Source organism: Nanorana parkeri, unplaced genomic scaffold, assembly GCF_000935625.1.
Source record: "Nanorana parkeri isolate BGI_ZX_2015 unplaced genomic scaffold, ASM93562v1 scaffold141, whole genome shotgun sequence".
In the NCBI taxonomy this organism is placed as follows: Eukaryota; Metazoa; Chordata; class Amphibia; order Anura; family Dicroglossidae; genus Nanorana; species Nanorana parkeri.
Window position 1 is genome coordinate 456534 of NW_017306409.1, and position 20644 is coordinate 477177.

General features: G+C 44.3%; 1 protein-coding gene across 1 annotated transcript in view; it reads left to right on the forward strand.

The window, feature by feature from the left end:
* The window catches only part of MMP24 (matrix metallopeptidase 24), an 82743-nt gene that overhangs the window by 47337 nt on the left and 14762 nt on the right, over nucleotides 1-20644 (forward strand). Inside the window, exons 2-5 of the mRNA XM_018554097.1 lie at nucleotides 9297-9445; nucleotides 11048-11164; nucleotides 13548-13852; nucleotides 16336-16497. Of these exons, the coding sequence (XP_018409599.1) occupies nucleotides 9297-9445; nucleotides 11048-11164; nucleotides 13548-13852; nucleotides 16336-16497 (733 nt within the window). The remainder of the gene's footprint in view (nucleotides 1-9296; nucleotides 9446-11047; nucleotides 11165-13547; nucleotides 13853-16335; nucleotides 16498-20644) is intronic.

Consider the following 20644-nt stretch of genomic DNA (forward strand, 5'->3'; position numbering starts at 1 on the left):
ACTCCAATATTTGTTATTAATATAATAATAATAATTATTATTAATAATAATATTAATATTGTTGTTATTATTATTATTATTATCCAGGATTTATATAGTGCCAACAGTTTGCACAGTGCTTTACAATAGTAGTTACAATACAACTCAATACAAGAGGATTGTGAGGGCCCTGCTCATGAGAGCTTACCATCTAAAAGGAGAGGCACATGATACAAGAGGTAATAACTCTAAGGGGTGAGATGATGGAAGAAGTAGAAGTACAGTTATTAGGAAGAGGTGGAATAGGCTTCCCTGGAGAAATTAGTTTCTTAGGGATGTCCGTGAAGTTTCTCATTCATCCAGGTCATGGTATATCTGTAAAAAATAAGTCAAGGCAACTGGACTTGCTGTATTTTTCTTGAAGACTTTTCTTAGTGATCACCCAAAGGATGACAGAGTAGGAGATAGCCGAACAGATTGGGGTAGGGAGTTGCAAAGGATGGGAGAGGTTCTGGAGAAGTCCTGTAGGAGAGCATGAGAGGAGGAGATGAGGGAACTAAAGAACAAGAGCAGAGAGGATGGTTTAGTTGATCTTTTGAGACAAGGTTGGTGATGTAGTTGGGGCCAGAGCTGTGGATGGCTTTGTATGCTGTTACTATTTATTTTTAAACTTGATTCTTTGGGTGATTGGAAGCCAGTTGATGGTTTGGCAGAATCGGGGGGTGGACAAACCTATATTTCTGTCACTACATGTTTCCTTATAATCCCAAATCTCAGGATCACATTCTGACACTTTCCAGGTCTTCCAATTCCTCAAAAGTTGAATTGTGAGAAAAGCAGACCCACGTTTCACTGGGACTGAGAGACACGGTATGCTCTTGCGGAGCATCAATATTTTGATAATATTTCACTGCTGGTAAGTTATCCACAAAGGAAGAAATGACAAGATGAGATGCCTAAACGTGCCGCTCTGAAAATAAAGACAATTCCAGCGAGCCGCGCACCTACGTGAGTCGCCTAGCAACCAGACAAAACAGCGGAAGTCATTGCCATTCAGAAAGTCTAGGTCAATGAGCAGTACAAAGACGTCTGCCTGAATGAAACAAAATGTTCTCACTAAGGAACACAGGTTATTAGAGGGAAGCAAAACATCCGCTTACATGCAGGTAAAAGGATGGCACCCTGAAAGATGTTACATAGGGATAGACCAAAAGTGAGAATTTTAATTTCCTCAAATTATCGGCTAAAACTGAGAGATTTCAGCATTTTGGCGAAATGCTTTGGAGACAATGGGGAAGTTGAAGACTTTCCTTATGCCATGGTCCCCCCATGTCCTTATGCCACGGTCACCCCACAGTTGGTCTTCTGGTCCTCTTATCTCCAGGACTGGAGGGGGGCTCGTCTATGTCTTTATGCAGGACTAGCTGCCACATCATCAACATGGAAAATGTTTGCTGGCCCTGCATTGTATGTGATGACGTCAACAAAAGGGGTGGTGACACTGGCTGGACATTGGCAGGAAGAGTGCCTTCGGCAGATCGCTGGTCACAACCCAAAGCAGTAGGGGGAAGACTGTTGGAGCATGGATGTTGGAGCATGGATTAAGGTGAGTAAAAAGTGGCCCTTCCTTACCCAAAGGAAAGACCTTACCCCTGCACTATGCACATTACACACACCTGGCCCACGCATTATGCACATTACACACACCTAACCTGTGCACTATGCACATTACACACACCTGACCCCTGCATTTTGCACATTACACAAACCTGACTCCTTCACTATATACATTACAATACCTGACCCCTGCACTATGCATATTACACATACACGTGCCCTGCACTCAGCACATTAAACAAATCTGTCCCCTGCACTATGCACATTACATACACCTGACCCCTGCACTATGCACATTACATACACCTGACCCCTGCACTATGCATATTACATACACCTGACCCCTGCACCCTGCACATTATACAAACCTGTCCCCTGCACTCTGCATATTACACAAACCTGACCACTGCGCTATGCACATTACACAAACCTCACCCCTGCACTCTGCATATTACACACACCTGACTCCTGCACTCTGCACATTACACACACCTGACCCCTGCACTCTGCACATTACACACACACCTGACCCCTGCACTCTGGACATTACACACACCTGACCCCTGCACTATGCACATTAAACAAACCTGACTTCTGCACTCTGGACATTACACACACCTGACCCCTGCACTCTGCACATTACACACACACACCTGACCCCTGCACTCTGGACATTACACACACCTGACCCCTCCACGCTGCACATTACACACACACCTGACCCCTGCACTATGCACATTAAACAAACCTGACTTCTGCACTCTGCGCATTACACAAACCTAACCCCTGCACTTTGTACATTAAACACAGCTCACCCCTGCATCATATACTGTACATTACAAATGTATGACCCCCAGCACTTTACATACAATATATACTGTATGTAAAGTGCTGGGGGTCATATATATATTGTATATTATTTAGGAATGCAAAGTAGTCATTGAGTGATTGTCACGCTAAAGAATGTATGATGACTGTGTTAAATGTGGAATGGGCAGTTGGGCCTCGATAAACTCTGGTCAAGAAAAGGTTAATAAGACAGTGAAAGGTACAATACCAATATGCAGGGTCTATAGTACCTGAGCAGACCCCAGTGTGCTACAGCAGTATTGGATTGGTAAATGATGAATTCTGATTGGCAGCTGCGGGTTGTCGCACTTCCCAGTTGCTGATCGTCTGAAAATTGCCATAATTGAGTACATTAGATGAATTCCTCTCTTACAGCTTTGTTTTGTTTTTTGTTCCAAAGAAGCCGGAAAAAAATGATTTATTGCATCTGCATTCGAGCGGGTCTTTTAATTATTGAAAGACTTAAAAGTACGGCATGCTCCCTGATTTATGAGCTTCCTTTAAAGGGTTTTTAAGAGCATTTCACTTTAGCGAATTTGTAGAGTAATTCACCGTTTCCCCGGTTAAAGGCCGGGCTCCACCAGGACATTACGCAGGATGAAATGTTTAGTCGTTTGCCAAATGGCAATGTCATTTAGAAAACTGTACACATAGAAAGACAAAGAGAGGACAAGGCTGGATAAAGGGAAACCACTGTTTGCATTCAGAGCGCACGTATGAGTTATTATAACAATTAGCTAAAAGGCAGTTTGACATTCGCGCACATTCGCTGTTCCCCGTTTTAATGATTCTTTGTCACATACAGATGTGTAATTGTTCCTTCCATTGGCCATTATTTGTCAGGGACTGCTTATGTATGCAAGCCCGGCTTCCTACTTAAAGGAGAACTCTGGGGTTAGGGCTTTTCCCATAGTTCTCCTTAGGGTAACGGGAGGACACAAACTAGCGTCCTCCCGTCACCCTACGCTCAGTATACCGCGTAACCGCACACGATCGCTCGATCCCGGGAGGCGCATCCCCCATCCCATATCAACCTAGCCTTAAACTGCTGTAACACCCACCCTGATCTCTTCCTGATGTAAGCTCCTCCTCCCACCCCTAACAGACACTCCCACAGGCAGCTTGGTGTCAGTTTGCAGCTGGTGACGCTTTGAAGACAAAGTAATTGATAACTCGGAGCGTTGAGGAACATACAGCATTAAAAAAAACCACAAAAACGACTAAAATGTAACATCTCTGTCACACGGCAACAGGAAGAGCGGCTCGCTTCTTGCATGTTTCTCTCCTGTGGGAATTGTGTAGCAACTGAAAGATATTTTTAGCCCGTTAGATACTTCACAGGTAGTTACTATTAATTTAGAAGCAGCGGCACACTGAGTAGTTCCGGCCATTACAGGGTTTTTCTTTTCCTTTTTTTTTTTTAACTCTGTATTCTCAGATGCCGGGGCTGACTGATCCTACTTCAAGCCGGAGCAACTGTAAGAGCTCATACGTATGCAGGGCCGGATTTCTCACAAGGCCAACCAAGGCCCGGCCTCAGGGGCAGCAGGGAGTAGAGGGGCTGCAGGGGTGTGGAATTCCTATCTCCTGATGCCCGGGCAGGGCCGGTGCTAGGATTTTTGCCTACACAGGCAAAGTTGCATTTTTGCGCCCCCCTGTAGTGCTTGGCCTGCTCCCTATCAGCATGTTTTCTTTTCTTCACTTAAGTTCGGTGCGGGAGAGCAGCGGCGAGTCAGCGCTGGTCCGGTGGGAGGAGCTCCAGGTGGGGTCCTAATTTAGCTGGCCGGCGACTGCCAGAGGTGCCGCGCGTGTCGGGATCCTCTGGCAGTCGCCGGCCAGCTAAATTAGGACCCCACCTGGAGCTCCTCCCACCGGACCAGCGCTGACTCGCCGCTGCTCTCCCGCACCGAAGGTAAGTGAAGGAAAAAAAAAACCATAGCGCAAGCATCGGGGCATTTTGACAAGTACAAGTACTTGTCAAAATGCCCTGTTTTTTCTGCCCGCACCCTGCAGCGCCCTCAGGCGGCCCCTTGCCTTGCGGTAGTGCTGGGCCTGTGCCCGAGACATGCAGTTCCGGGTGTCAGGCGGGTACTTGTTTTCTACATTTAGCCCTGCTTTGGGCAAGCAGAGCAAAATGTACAGCTGGGAGGCTGCTGCTTGTTTTGTATGCAGCATGCAGGTCTGCCATGGATGGGGCCTTTTTGTCGGGTAATTTTAAGGAACGCATTAAGGAACCTGGCCTTGGGGCAGCAGAGGGAGTAAATCCGGCCCTGTACGTATGAGCATTAAAAATAAAAATCAATGCCTTTATGGCTTCAACAAGCTTTAGCACAGCGTTAAAGCTGAACTACGGGATAAGCAAATATTGTCCTCATTCAAGAATCATGTATTCTTCTGGAATCTTGGTGAGCTTAGTGTTTTTCTTCCAGATCTGTGCAGTAATCCGATGTGAGGAACTTTCTGTAATAAAGACCAGTGGCTGCTGCTCTCTCCCCCATGTGCAGGGTGACTGGTCTTGTCTCCGCCCTTCGTGTAAGAAATACCGGTCACTGCTGCTCTCTCTCCTTATGCAGGGCGAGTGGTCTTGTCTCCGCCCCTTCCTGTAATAAAGACCGGTCACTGCTGCTCTCCTTATGTAGGGCGACTGGTCTTGTCTCTGCCGCTCCTGTACTTTTCTACAGGCAGCCTGTGGTGGGTGGAGCCTGCTGGGTCCCTCCCACAGCTCTGCTCTCTGCACAGGTTATGTACAGCGCAGGGAAGATCTCACTGCTACTTTTACAAGATAACTAATGTTTGCAAAGGCATTTGATGCACACAAATTGGATTTATATGTCTGTACAAAATAAATCAAGGCAACTGGACTTCGCTGGTCATCCGACCAACTTCCTCAGTTCAGAATGACTTGTACAAAAATTCACTGGGAATAAGTATGGTGAATGTTGCTCCAATCAACATCTATTACTACCATGGGGTCAGAGACCGCATGGAGATAGGGTGTTGGTTGTATTTGCATGATTGGAGCTAGCAGGTGTTATTGACCCGCTCAGAGAGAGGTGTTAGACAGCATTGTATGTGGCAGCCAATAGATGTTTCACCCCCCCCCCCCCACCTGTATTCATCCATAACCTGGATGAATGAGAACCTTCATGGACATATTGGATTTATATCCTTTGTGACTCTTGAAGAATATATTTAAGTGAAATATTTGTGCTATAGGGTGGCAACATTCTGTGCCCATCTCCCAATTGTGCTCCTGTGTTGTCACATTGGCTTCTGGTGGAGACTACAACACGTTACGCTGGCATGGTTTACTGTTGTCACCATCAGGAAACCTACCCTGAGACATGCCATACAGCCATAGCTGGAGTGCACGTATACAGGAAGTGGCTGCAAAGAGACTGCAGTGGATCAACAGCACTGAGTCGTGATGGTAGAAGGTATTGCTTTTCTTCAAGGATACTGTATCGCTATAAGACTATTCTGCAGCTATACGATGGCACAGCAGGCCGAGGTATAATTATTTGCAGGAAGAGTAATGGAAACAGCCATTGCATTGAACTTTTCACCTCTCCCATCTCTTTCCATGAAAAGCCTCCGAGTGGGAGGGCTAGACTCCGCGCTACACATGAATATGCAAATGCTTTTCTCTGACACCGGCTATGTGAATGAAGGAGAAAAATTACCCGGCTTTTAGCAGCCCAGCAGGAAGGAAAATGGAAAAAATTTGGCGGTACATTTTCTGGGTTAGTTAAAGTCTATTAGAGGCCAGATAACAGTATATGTAAACCCGATCACTGGAATCTCAAATAACCTTTCACATGTTGACGCCATTTTATTTAATTTTTTAGATCCACAGCTTCCTTTATAATAATCCCCCGTTGATCCCACCATGGGGGTCTTTGTTAAGGCACTTCCTGTTATAGAGTGTCCTTGTCTCCTAACTGTTCTCCAGCATGGTCATATTAGCTTCTGATGGCGATAAGCAGGGCTGTCCCTACAATGAGGCAGCCAGAGGTAATTGCCTCAGGCGGCATCTATTTGGGTCACATGGGGGGGCCAGCATGGAGGCTCTGCTGCACAATGGTTCAGTGTACCTGCTTCCCACTTTCTGCCCAGAGCGTCCCAGGTTGCTAAGAGCCACATGGGAAGATGTGTAAAGGCCAAGCTCTTAGCAACCTCGCATGTTTTGGCTGGCGTCCCGCCCAGCTCCTGGCAACCAGTAATGTCACTGGTTGCCAGGATCTGGGCGAGACGCCAGCCAGAGCGTTCTAGGTTGCTAAGCGCTGGACGGGGAGATGTGTGCGGCTCTTACACATCTTTTTGCCCCACTGATTGCATGCACCAGGGGCAACCCCCCAACCAACCACCCCCAGCCTCAGGCAGCGAAAAGACCAGGGACACCCCTGGCGACAAGTGACCATTTCCACACACATTACACAGACGTGTTGTACCATTGCGAAAATCAGGAAGCCCTCTCACGGACATGCCATGCAGGCATCATTAGGTTGCATGTAGACATGAAGTACGGTAGCTGCAACGAGGCTCCAGGAGGTCAGTTGCAATGAAAAATGTAAACACAGTAGTTTGCTTATTTGCATGAAGGCAGCCAGGCAGCCCATACATTTGAATCATGAATGTTTCTACATATGTATGGGGCCCTCAGCATGCAGGGTGAAGCAACAGCTTCACTCCAGCAGCGGGCCCCGCAGTTGCTTATACTCACTCTCCCTTTGCTCCTCATGAGCATCATGTGACTTAGACTGCTTCCACCATAAAATGTTTCCAATCACCCCCCCACCATGTACACGCAGATACGTGCACTTCGAGTGTGCTTAAGTGCAAAAATAACTATTGCATGTTAGGTATGGCAGAGCACGTCAGAGTGAGAACATTAATTCTAGAGCCATTATTCACTGTTGTCTCCAAACCGATTACCTGTACAGGCTTTTTTTTTTGTTACAAGTATTTTTATTTGATAAACAGATGGCATGTTTAGGCAATGCTTCCAGCATTGGAGGCGATCCTTGGCCAAAGGTGTGCACATTCCTTTGCCACAGGACCTGTCATAGCTGAACCTTTCATCTCCCCTTTATTATTCACGATCACCTGCATTGTCTTCAAAATACAAGAACACCCCATCCTTTCTTCGGGTACGATTTTCGTTGTCTTATTACCACTGCAGGATGCACTTTTTTCCTAAGTTCAGGTTTTCCTTTTTTAACAGTGGCCATCACCATGTCACCAACACCAGCAGCTGGCAATCTGTTCAGGCGGCCTTTGATTCCTTTAACAGAAATTATGTACAAATTCTTTGCTCCAGTGTTATTAGCACAGTTGATGACAGCTTCCACAGGTAGACCAAGTGAGTTTCCTGGAAAGAGCTACCTGTACAGGCTTTTAAAGCGACACCTATGGACAATTTTGGTTACCGTAGTTTTTTTCACTGGCGCGCCCAATTTTATGGCTTAAGATGTTTGGTATCTATTTACTCGGCACAACCTCCTCTTTTATATTTTACCAAAAAATTTGGTATTATTTGTTGGAAATACAACAGCACACTGATTGTATTACTGACTGCAATTATTAGGTATGGACCGATAGCGGTTTATCGGTATCAAGTACAAGTACCGATATATATTTTTTTGGTACTCGCCGATAACAAATACTGATACCGGAAGACCCATTAAGGAAGCCAGGCGGCGTGTAATGACTCGCCACCTGGCTTCCTGATTAGCCGGGAAGCTGGGCAATGTGTAAAGACTCGCCACCTGGCTTCCCAATCAGCAGGGAAGCCGCCTCCATGGTTCTCGTCACTAGAAAGCATGGAGCCGGCTTTCTGGCCAATCAGAAACCCAGGCGTTGTGTAATGACGAGATGCCTTTCTTCCTGAGTGGCTGGGAAGCCGGCTCCATGCTCCCTCGTCACAAAATCAGAATGCCGGGCGCCGCGTCATTACATGGCGCCCAAGTTCATGATTGGCCAGCTTCCCAACCAACCAGGAATCCGGGCAGCGATTCATTACACGCTGCCCTGGCTTCCTGATTGGCCGGGAAGCCGGCTGCATGCTCCCTTGTCACAAGTATTGGCTAGGTATTGGAGCATTTGGGCAAGTATGAGTACTCGCCCAAATACTCGGCACCGATACCGATGCTGGTATCGGTGCATCCCTAGTAATCATGTATTTTGGGCTGTAGATGGCGATGTAGTGCAATGTTAGTTTTCTATATACATACTTGTCTATGATATGCAGGAAGTTCTATCTGTATATATGTTTCCTGCACAATGCTGTATTCTAATATAACATTCTCCTAAGCAAGTAAAACTTAATTCAGCATTCCTCAAGATCTCAGTGCTGCATCTAAACACCTAACCAACATTATATTGTGTGTGCACTTAAATTAATTTGAGATTATTTTTTTAACTAAAACATGGGTTTTTGTAAAGAGTTGCGCTAATATCGTATGGCATAAAAAATTGCAACTGCTGACATTTTATTCCACTGGGTCTCTGCTTTTAAAAAATATGTAACGTTGGCAGGTTTTAGGTATTCTTCAGGCCTAAATTGTGCACAAATAAAAGGTTAAGGGGACTGTTTATAAATCTTCCCCCCGGGCAAATGCCATTCACACCACATTGCTGGCACTAGATGGGGCCGAGGAGCATAGGAATTTCCAGTGCTCTGTGGCTCCATCTAATGGTGTAAATCACCCAGTTGGGCAGAAAATGTATAAATAGACTCCAATATGTAATAATGTTTGAAGGGTGAATTTCATTGATAGGTCCTCTTTGATGGAGGAATTTCCAAGGAGGTGAAGCTGTGACTCAAGGGTGTCTTTCTGTTTCCTCTGCAGAGGTGGTTGAAGACATATGGCTATCTGCTCCCCTACGACATCCGAGTTTCAGCTTTACATTCAGGAACAGCTATGCAGTCAGCAATTGCAACCATGCAGCAGTTTTACCGCATCCCAGTGACGGGTGTGCTGGACCAAACCACAATCGAGTAAGTACTACGCTAACAAGGGTTTGGGAAGCTGTGTGTTTGACTCAAGTCGGACTCATGTCCAAGCGTCACAGAAGACCATGCTTTGTTGAGTTCCTTCCACACAGGTCCATGGCGCTCACATTTGACCTGCTTTTCTGTGCATTCACATAAGGTTGAAAGCAGCAGAAACAGATATGGAGAGAAGATCCAAAACAGATCAGGCACAGGATAAATAAGAGTGACTCTTCAATAGATAACAACTATCCCGGGTTTGCCAGGACAGTCCTGCATTTTGGCTCTCTGACCCACCAGTGCTGTGTCCCGGCCATGTCCAGGGACCACAGCATCAACCTCCTTTTTTGATACTGCACTAGACATTCATTTTGGGACTGGGGCCGTGAGTGGGCAGTCCCAGTATATTTAGAGGAGGGGTTGGTGTGGGACCAACCAGTACAGTGAGCATGGTGGGTAGTCCCAGGATATTTAGAAGCTGGGAAAGTGGACTTGATATTGGCGTGCCCATATCAGGACAGAGATAACAGTGTCCCAGGATCTGGGACCATAATGTTGGAAAGTATGCTTTTCTTTCCTTATGCAGGGCACAGGGTCATCTAACTCGTCCACTCTCAAGGTGCATATGTCAACCTCTCCTCCTGCGCCGCTTCTTTCTGATGCAGGGACCAGGGAAAAGAAGCACCGTGCAAGCTCTCAAAAAGGTTGTCGGAGCTCCCATAGCGCTATGGTGCTTTTTCCTGCCCCTACAGTATGTGACAGTGCTGGCCCAATCACAAAGCACCTATCTTGGTGCAGGGGGGAGGGAAGTGAGACACACATAGCTTTTGGGTATGAAGGATGCCTAGTATCATCAAGCTCTTTTTATCCCCAGTCTGGCTGTCCCTGGCCCAATCACAAAGCACCTATCTTGGTGCAGGGGGAGGGGAGGGAGACACACATAGCTTTTGAATATGAAGGATGCCCAGTATCATCAAGCTCTTTTTATCCCCAGTCTGGCTGTCCCTGGCCCAATCACAAAGCACCTCTTTTGGTGCAGGGGGGAGGGGAGGGAGGCACACATAGCTTTTGGGTATGAAGGATGCCCAGTTTCATCAAGCTGTTTTTATCCTCAGTCTGGCTGTTCCTGGCCCATCCCTTTCATTCATTGGGTTTCAGTCATGGAGGCTCAGCATCACATGTGGGCATTACCTAGGCAGCCTATCTAGGAATACCCCCCCCCCCTCCAGAAGGACATCCAGCCATTTTGATATTTGCATAACTCCTACCAAGAAAATCTACTAAAAAGCAAATGGGGCTTTTATGGTACCAAACAACAGTTATCATCTAAAAATATATAACCATATAAAGTTTATTTCTTCAACACAATTCACGGTATGCTTTGTGAATAGGAAAACAAACACACATATACACATATAAAGGGGTTTTATCAAAATTTGACTGCAAAACTGGGAACACACTTTAAAGCCATCTTCATTGATGTTGGCTGTGAAGGTAAATCGGCATTGCTTTGTCATGTCAGATAGTAAACTGTGCTGTGTGTTTTTTGTGCTCTGTAGATCAATGATAGCCGTGATGTTTTCTCTTTGTTCTGTAACGGTCATCTAGGTGGATGAAGAAGCCTCGCTGTGGGGTTCCTGACCATCCTCATTTAAGCCATAGAAGAAGGAACAAAAGATATGCACTAACAGGACAGAAGTGGAGACAAAAACACATAACATACAGGTGCGTCCTGACACTCATAACCTTTGTCTTTTTGCTAACATTGCTGGGCATCAGTCTGTCTATAAGGGCCGGCCCATTCACACCACAACGCATGCATTTTTGTGTGTTGAGGCGCGTTGTATTAAGCTGCCCCGCTGGTCCATTATATTCTGATGGCTGTTAGGATACCAGAACAGTGACTGCAACAACATTAATAGACTTTGGAATCTTAGGGGAGAATGAGCTATTCATCCTGTGAAACTAAATGTACATTTGTCCTGTGCGAATGGGAGCAAAAAAAAAAGGATTTAATATATTTTGTTTCCAGGCCGAATGTAATCTATAAGATTGGAGTGAATCAAGAACATACCAAATTATGGCCACTAGATGGAGCTGAGGGTCATAGGATATAAACACTTACTTCCTATGATCCTCAGCTCCACCTAGTGGTCATAATGTGTTTTTTTCCTGATACTGGACCTGGAAAGAAAACATACCAATAACGTTTGTTTCACACAGAGAAATATTTCTCAGGACAAATGGGTCTTAATTTTTTTTTCACAAGTAAGAATTTTTATTGTTTAGAGCCTTGACAATGACAGTTACATAGGCATTAAACACAGCCATGTGATATCCAAAACTGTGTTACAAAGCAATAAACCAAAGAGGGTACAATAACAGTAGCTGAGTGGGACCCAACATGGGAGATCCTATTCCAGTGTACTGGTATCACATTAGTTCACATAGTAGGATGGAAAAGAATACATGTATACCTCAATCGGGTGGGCCAAAGAATTAACAGGTCCCACTAACGCTGCAGGGTTATTATGACCCCTATACATTAGGAAAGGTGTATAGCAGGGAGGGTTTTGATGTCTTACTATCCAAAGGTTTTTTGTTTCTAGTCCGATCTGGTTTGGATATCGGGGATGACCACTGTATATGAGGTGCTATCATTTAAAGCAATGGTAATGTTACACTGTTCAGACATTGAGTTGTAGTTCTGAAGGCAGGCTCTCTGAGAGTTGTGATACAAGGAAGATCATATTCATATTTATATTAAGTTAACAATTGGAGGATTGGTAAGCTGCAACATATTAGATTTTTTGCTTTTGGGTCTATATAAGCTTTAAGGAACTCAAGCACAGAGATCTCACCAACAGAGCCTCCAAGAGACATAAGAAACTGTCAGCATTCACCAGACACTGAAATAAGTTATAGGTAGAGTGACACTTTACCCAGATTTCTTGCAGTGGGAAAGTTGGAATTTTTCACTTTCATTCAGAGGCCACACAAACATTTCCCCAAGGACCTGGCATTTAGAGGTGTGGTCATTTATTTATTAATTGTTATTTATTATAGGTATTTATATAGAACTGACAATGTCTGCAGTGCTTTTCACAGTGCATGTTCGCATCAGTCCCTACCCTTAAGGAGCTTACAATCTAAGGTACCTATCTCACATACAGACACCTAGCAACCGCTCAGTATCTGCAACCCCCCTCTGTCAATCCCCGCACTGGCTTCCAATCGGCCAAAGGATAAAATTAAAAATATTAACAATCACTTACAAAGCCATTCACAATTCAGCCCCAGGTTACATCTCCAACCATGTCTCAAAGTATCACCATAACCGTCACCTACACTCCTCCCAAGACCTCCTGCTCTCTAGCTCCCTTGTCAACTCCTCCCATGCTCGCCTCCAGGACTTCTCTAGAGTCTCCCCCATTCTTTGGAACTCTTTACCCCAACCTGTCTGTCTATGTCCCACTCTGACTGCCTTTAGGCAATCCCTGAAGACTCATCTCTTCAGGGAAGCATATCCGACCTCAACTTAACCACTGAAATATCACTTTCTCAAACAATTCATCCCCACACAGCTCCCTCCTCATGTATCACTTCTCCTTCCCTTTTAGATTGTAAGCCCTCATGGGCAGGGCCCTCCTTACCATCTTGTCTTGAATTGTATTGTGATTGTTATGTCTTCCTTTCTATTGTAAAGTGCTGCGCAAACTGTTGGCGCATATTTAAAACCTGTATAATAACACTAATAATAATTAACCTGCCAGCATGTCTTTGGAGTGTGGGAGGAAACCGGAGTACCTGGCGGAAGCCCATGCAAGCACTGGGAGCACATGCAAACTCCATGTGAATACTCTTCTGGCTTCAATTTGAACCAGGGACCCCCAATGCTGCAAGGCAGAAGCACTAACCACTATGCCACTGTGCTGCCCCATTTATATAGCATTGCCTTTGGGCTGTTCTATGGTAATTCTAGAGTTCAGTGTTCCTCCTTGCTATATATCTCTTTGATATTTTCTTATTCATTGTATTATAGTTTTATAACAAAAACACTTTTCCTTTGATCCTTATAACTTTCTCATTGCTTTGCATGTCTTTCCAGCATACACAACTATACTCCCAAGGTGGGGGAGCTGGACACTAGGAAAGCGATTCGTCAGGCCTTTGATGTGTGGCAGAAGGTGACTCCGCTGACATTTGAAGAAATTCCGTACCATGAAATTAAAAACGAGCGGAAAGATGCAGACATTATGATATTTTTCGCTTCTGGTTTTCACGGAGACAGCTCTCCATTTGATGGGGAGGGGGGATTCCTAGCACATGCCTACTTCCCTGGACCAGGAATAGGGGGCGACACTCACTTTGATTCGGATGAACCCTGGACCCTCGGGAACTCCAATCATGACGGTAGGCACTTCATTATTTTTCCACACCTTCCACCGACTTCTGTGTTTGCAGGGGACTCACCTGTTCCTAGAATCTCCTGCAATAATTAGGAAGTGCAGAAGGTATATGGGAGCTATTTACCTTAAAGAAGAACTCTGGGCAAACTTTTGCTTAACCTTTGCAATGGGGCTGCCAGCTCTTACAGAGCTTCCTGCAGCTCCCGCTCATCTGCTGCAGCGATGGTACGTCCCTCTGCGTCCTCACGTCCTATATACACACAGTGTATTGGACGTGATGAGTTAGGGATCTTAGACTGCTGCAACGAAGAAGGAGAGGCTCCAGGAATGTGTGATTGGCTGGGTGCTGCCACTAATGTTCTTGCCACCCTAAGCTACAGCCGATGTTGGCTATACTGAACTCCACCCTGCCAATCCCCCATCCCCACCACATTTATTTATTTACATGTACATACCCTTTCCAACTGTTTTCTAGCAAGTCACATAATGCAACGAGTCCTATTCTTTTTCTGTTCTTCTCCAGTGTGGGTGGTCCTAAATGACGCAAAGAACGGCGCACCTACTGTATAGTTATGCCACTGCTATTTTCTATATTATCCAATAGAAAGCACAGGCCAGAGTGATGATACACCCCCTAGGGGCCATGTGCATGACAGCCTGGGCTCACAGGAAGTGGGTTGAATGATGCTGGCCATCAGTCAAATCAGAACCCAGAAGAGGAGTGGCAGTGCTGGTGATGAGCCTGCTTCGGGGACAGTGCTGGAAATAAGGTGAGTATTGCAGTGAGAGCTTAATCTTTAATAAGCTTGGGAATTTTATTCATTTGGAAACACGTAAAACTGGAGTTTTGCTTTAAGGCAACATGTCACCATCATTTGGCCATGTAATGGTCAATTTTCTTGACCTGCACTGGGAAGTCTGTTGGTGTAATCTTACCGCTGGAGTCCAGAAATGTACCCCGATATGTCAGCAACCATGACCCACTATTCATTTTCATTGCAATTGTCCTTAAAACATCATTATCTATCTATCTATCTATCTATCTATCTATCTATCTATCTATCTATCTATCTATCTATCTATCTATCTATCTATCTATCTTTCAATCCATCTATCCATACACCTATTTCCAAAGATTTTATCACAGGTTCATCTTCTGTGGCAGGAGGTGGTTCTTACTGGTGCTCATACATCATTCCATCATTTAGTGCAGTAGTAAGTACTCTGAGCCCAGGCTGGCTGATGACCAGGGGTTGGTCCATGAAAACCTCAGAGAAAATAATAGAGCAGACAGCCTTGGAAGAAGTGATATAGATTAACCCAATCACTGGGTTTTTATATATCTTTAGGACTAAGTTCCGAACCCTACTTACTTGGCCATTGTGTGGGAGAACTCAGTCTCACCTTGTGGACTTATTCCCCCAGTAGGAGACGCAATAGCCCTGCGAGGACTGAACCTTGGTAGAGATATTGTATCATTTCTCATGCTGCATCTTCATCCCGCATTATTTTGTTATGTATTTGTCTGCAGGGATCTTTAATTAGTGACAATAACAATAATAATAGCTCTACTCTTCCTCTCTGCTGCAAAACCCACACATCAAAATGTCATTGTTATGAGAAGAACTTATTGAAACTTATTGCACATTACCGGTTCTCCTCACTGGGAAAATAAAACATTGAGAGAATATGGATTCATAGAAACACTGACAAGTACAGCACTCTCGGCAATCCTTCAGGTGCTTCACATAAAGCTCTGGCATTTAAGTAGACTGGAACTTATTTATGAAACCTGGACCAATGTAAATGTAAATGCCCGGAGCCACTAATCAGAGATGAGTTCTCGGTTGGGGTATCTGTAGACGCAGAGCTGTCAGCAGAGGGGTGAGTATTTGGAGCATGTGCTCCCGGTGCAGACATGGTGCAGGCATGCAAAAAAGAGGTTTGTTTAATATTAGATCTTAGCTTAGAGTATATTTTAGGTTACAGTAAGTGACAGGGGTTAAGAGGCTTTGGACAACTATACTTTTTATCCAAACATCCCCAGTCCCCCTCCCTAGCCCCCTAAGCTAAAATGCATCACATTGTGGCCCCTCCAAGTACCTGTGGTAGTCTTCAGATGCGTCCCTGTGCTTCTATGGAGCCCCTTGGATCCTAGTTCCCGGACCTTGACTTTTTTTGCTCCTCTCGCTAAGTGGTGTCCCTTCCTGGTGCTCTGCCCATTGAAGCTCACTACTTGGCTTGCTCATTTTCTCTGAACCCAAAACTATATTTTCAAAAATGTACCTGCATGGGAATCATGGCCCTCTGCTGTTTACAAAGGGATTGAAAGAGGTGAAGGCTTCCATGTGTTACTTCATGATAGGGGATCTCACGTATTTCCATTTTTCTTGAATATTAACTTTTAATTTCCCTAATAGGTCCCTCTTACACATTGTTTGAATTTACACTAATGTCTGACCAATGTTATGTTCTTTACCGCTCTAGGTAACGACCTTTTCCTCGTTGCTGTCCATGAACTCGGTCACGCCTTGGGTTTGGAACACTCCAACGACCCCAGCGCTATCATGGCACCTTTCTACCAGTATATGGAAACGCACAACTTTAAGCTTCCACAAGATGACTTACAGGGAATTCAGAAGATTTATGGTGAGTCTTCTGTACACTGAGCAGCATAAAAAGACAGAAAGATGTTTTTTTTTTTTCTTCTGAAAAGGTGACAGCTCTTCCTGGCCCATCAGCTGTACAGGACAGATTTTTTATTTATGTCTGTGGATGTCATTCATCAGGCAAAATAAGTGACTGAGCACATCCAAAGCTGCTTATCATAGAGGGGAACAGCAGCAATCACACAAAATGATATCCTTTCTGATCAATTGTCAGGCCTATGTTTGTCTGATCAGGCAATCTGTCTTCTCATGCCTTGGGTTGTCTGATCAGTCAACTGTCTTCTGAGGCCTTGGGTTGTCTGATCAGTCTACTGTTTTGTTGAGCGTAAGCTTAAGCTGGCCATACACTGATTGATTATCGTACAAACATTCATAACAAAAATCTCATCAGAACGTTTGATAATGCCATCAGAGACTTGATGAATGGTGTTCGAAATTTTGTTAGATTGTAACATTTTATTTTTGAATGAAGTTCATGGAAACCACATTCACTGTTAGGATTAAAAAAAAAAATTTCCATCCTGCCCCTTTGATTTTTTTTCGCCACTACAGTCGAAATCGTTTGTCCATTTGACACCATTATCTATTCAAAATTGAACGAACGTTCCGAAAACTAATTGTTTCTAACAAAATTCTACTGGTGTATGGCCAACTTTAGGTTGTCTGGTCAGTCTACTGTCTTCTCAAGCTTAGGGTTGTGTAATAGACATGAGCGATTCGTTTTGTTCCGAATCAAAATTCATACAACATTTTCAGAAATTTGGACATTCGGACACATCCGAATTTCTGAATCCCAATGCATCCGAATGTGTCCAAATCCAAATTTCCGTTTCCAAATTTCGGATCCCATCTGAATTTTGTTCTAAAACTAAACTGAATCGGACATGCGACTTTTCTGGCAAATCAGATGTGTTTTTCTGTTTAATTCATCCGAATGGGTCGGAACACCAATTTTCGTTACGGCAACATGGGAGCCATATAAAAGTATATTCATATAATACTAACGCTGAGGCTCCTAAACCCAAATGGCTTTCTGGATCCGAATTTCCGAATTACATTCTGGAGCTCCCGAATGCCATTCGGATCTGCGAGCTTCAGCTTCAGTAATGTATATGGCTCCCAGACCCGAATGGTTTCAGGATCCGCATTTCTGAATTGCATACGGGAGCTCCTGAATGCCATTCAGGTCTGGGAGCCATATACATATAATACTAAAGCTGAAGCTCCCAGACCCGAATGACATTCAGGAGCTCCCAAATGCAATTCCAAAATTCGGATTCCAAATGCTATTCGGATCTGGGGGGCCTCAACTTTAGTAGTATATGTATATGGATCTCGGAACCGAATGGCATTCGGGATCCGAATTTTCGAATTGCATTCAGGAGCTCCGATCCGAATAGAATTTCAGATCTGAATCCCGAAATGACGAAATAACCAATCCTAATTTTTCCACAGCTTAGATGTCTATAGTCTAATTAGTTGGCTGCAATTTAAAGTTAAAGTAGAACTGGAGCCAAAATTTTTAAAAAACATTTTGGATAGAGTATGGGAGGATTTCAACCCTTCAGATTTTTGTTTTTTGCTGTGTCTCATTGGGGAGATTCATCTTTACTTCCAATCCAAAAGCAAGTTTGTGACAAAACATCAGATTTAGATCTTGTATCCAAAGGGCAGACAGAAAGCTGACAGATTCCATATCACCCCCATCTTAAAACAATCAGCTCAGCAGATCAAGTTGAATTTATAGTATTTGGAGCATCTGTAAGCCTCAAATGATGTCTAATTATTAAGTTAATTGTAAATGGCTACCGTAATAGCACATAGTACAGACTGGAAGAGCTCTCAATATTCAGTCATATTCCATAAATCTTGATCTGATACAATTATGGTCATAACCAGTGTCTACGCAAATGTATAAATAAATAACAATCTGTTTGATACCACACATGGCTATACTAATGGTACTTGCCTGACTGCATTGCGCCAAGAGTAAAGTTGGTGGAGGGGGGATTATGGTGTTGGGCTGTTTTTCAGGGGTTGGGCTTGGCCCCTAAGTTCCAGTGAAGGGAACTCTTAAGGCATCAGCATACCAAGACATTTTGGACAATTTCATGCTCCCAACTTTGTGGGAACAGTTTGGGGATGGCCCCTTCCTGTTCCAACATGAATGCGCACCAGTGCACAAAGCAAGGTCCATAAAGACATGGATGAGCGAGTTTGGGGTGGACGAACTTGACTGGCCTGCACAGAGTCCTGACCTCAACCAGATAGAACACCTTTGGGATGAATTAGAGCGGAGACTGCGAGCCCGGCCTTCTCGTCCAACATCAGTACCTGACCTCACAAATGTGCTTCTGGAAGAATGGTCAAACATTCCCATAGACACACTCCTAAACCTTGTGGATGCATTCCCAGAAGAGTTGAAGCTATTATAACAGCAAAGGGTGGGCCAACTCAATATTGAACCCTACGAACGAAGACTTGGATGCAATTAAAGTTCATGTGCGTGTAAAGGCAGGTGTCCCAATACTTTTGGCAACATAGTGTGTGTGTGCGTGTATATATATATATATATATATCTGCAAGGCATGTTAGGTTGGGTATTTTTTAAATGATTATTTTGTTCTGTGCAATAATATGTTAGTAGTAGGACTGTAAAACCATGTAATTGGCAAATATGAATACAGTTAGGGAAACTAGCATGGTGAGAGTGTCTGCTGAACTATTATGAAACATTCTGACACCCCCCTCAGCCCCCTCCTCAAACCCTTTGATTAGCCATGTCATTTCTGTAAACATCCTCCTCAGGGACCAGAAAAGATGATTGCATCTGTAGCTCGTGAGCTTTCTTTTTTCCACTGAAACTACGCACAAATGCTAAGATTCTTTTCTGAGGGCCAGTGACTCTGTTGGAACTAACGACCAGGCGACATTGTTAAGTACTTTTGATTCTTAATCCCATTTATTTGGCTGTTGCTTATTGTCTATTTTGTGATATCTTTTTCTGTACACCATTTTTTTAAACTTTTATTCCATTAAAACGATACCTAATAAAATTGCTAGGCTTGTACTCTAAATGCTCTAAATAAGAACTTAAAGAATCCTTCCCTTTTTGAAGAGTGTTGCCATATTTGAAACTTTGCTATATTGCTATCTGGATTGACAGTGAGTGTCACAGACATTACAAAATTGTTACAGCAGATGCTGTGAATGGTGTGTGTTTCCGATGGTGGCATCTATTGTTTGTGTGGATAAAGGGTTAACTGAGGAATTAACCAACCAACTCAGTGATAATCACCATCAATACACTGATACTAAGGGGCTGATGTATAAACATTACACTCAGCTTATAGCTGGGTGAATGCCTTTCACGCAGCATTTCCACCAGTCGTTGGAGCAGAGGAGCATTTTCCTATGCTCCTCAACTCCATCTAGTGGCGCGGATGCCATGCGAATGGCATTTGCCCAGCTATAAGCTATGCGAAATATTTATACATCAGCCCCTTAGAGTATTGTCCTGCAAGCTGGAAAATCGAGGGTGAGGCTGGGAGTTCCATTGTCACAGGAGGACCTTGAGGTCTGAGATGCTGAAAAAGATTGTTGAGGATTGAGTAGTTAGCTTGAAATTAAGGCTTAACAGCTAATTTCCTGCACTGTTTCCGCTCTCTTCCTTGACAACTTCTGTCCACAGCACTGGTCCCTAGTAATCCACGGACTATGCTGACAGCTACCTATCCTTGATTTAGACATATTTTTGTTAAGATTAATGACAATGGAGAGTAGGGTTGCCATTTGTCCAGAATTGACCCGGACAGTCCGAGTTTTGAATGCTGTGTCCGGGTTTCATGGCAATAGAAACCCGGACACAAGATGTCAGGCAGACAGGGGCACCCAAAATTAAGATAGGGGCTACTGGCACCCCACTCAACTGTGATATTTACATATGAATGGGTAGCACTATTTACATATGAATACGCCGCGACTCATTCTTCCAAAAAACATTCCGCGCTTGGCTAGTGTTCAGGTTTTGCTTGAAAAAAAGGTGGCGACCCTAATAGAGAGGTCACCAGGGGGCCCATCATAATTTTGCTGCCTGTGTGTACTCTCCCCTGGTCCTGCTCTAGCCC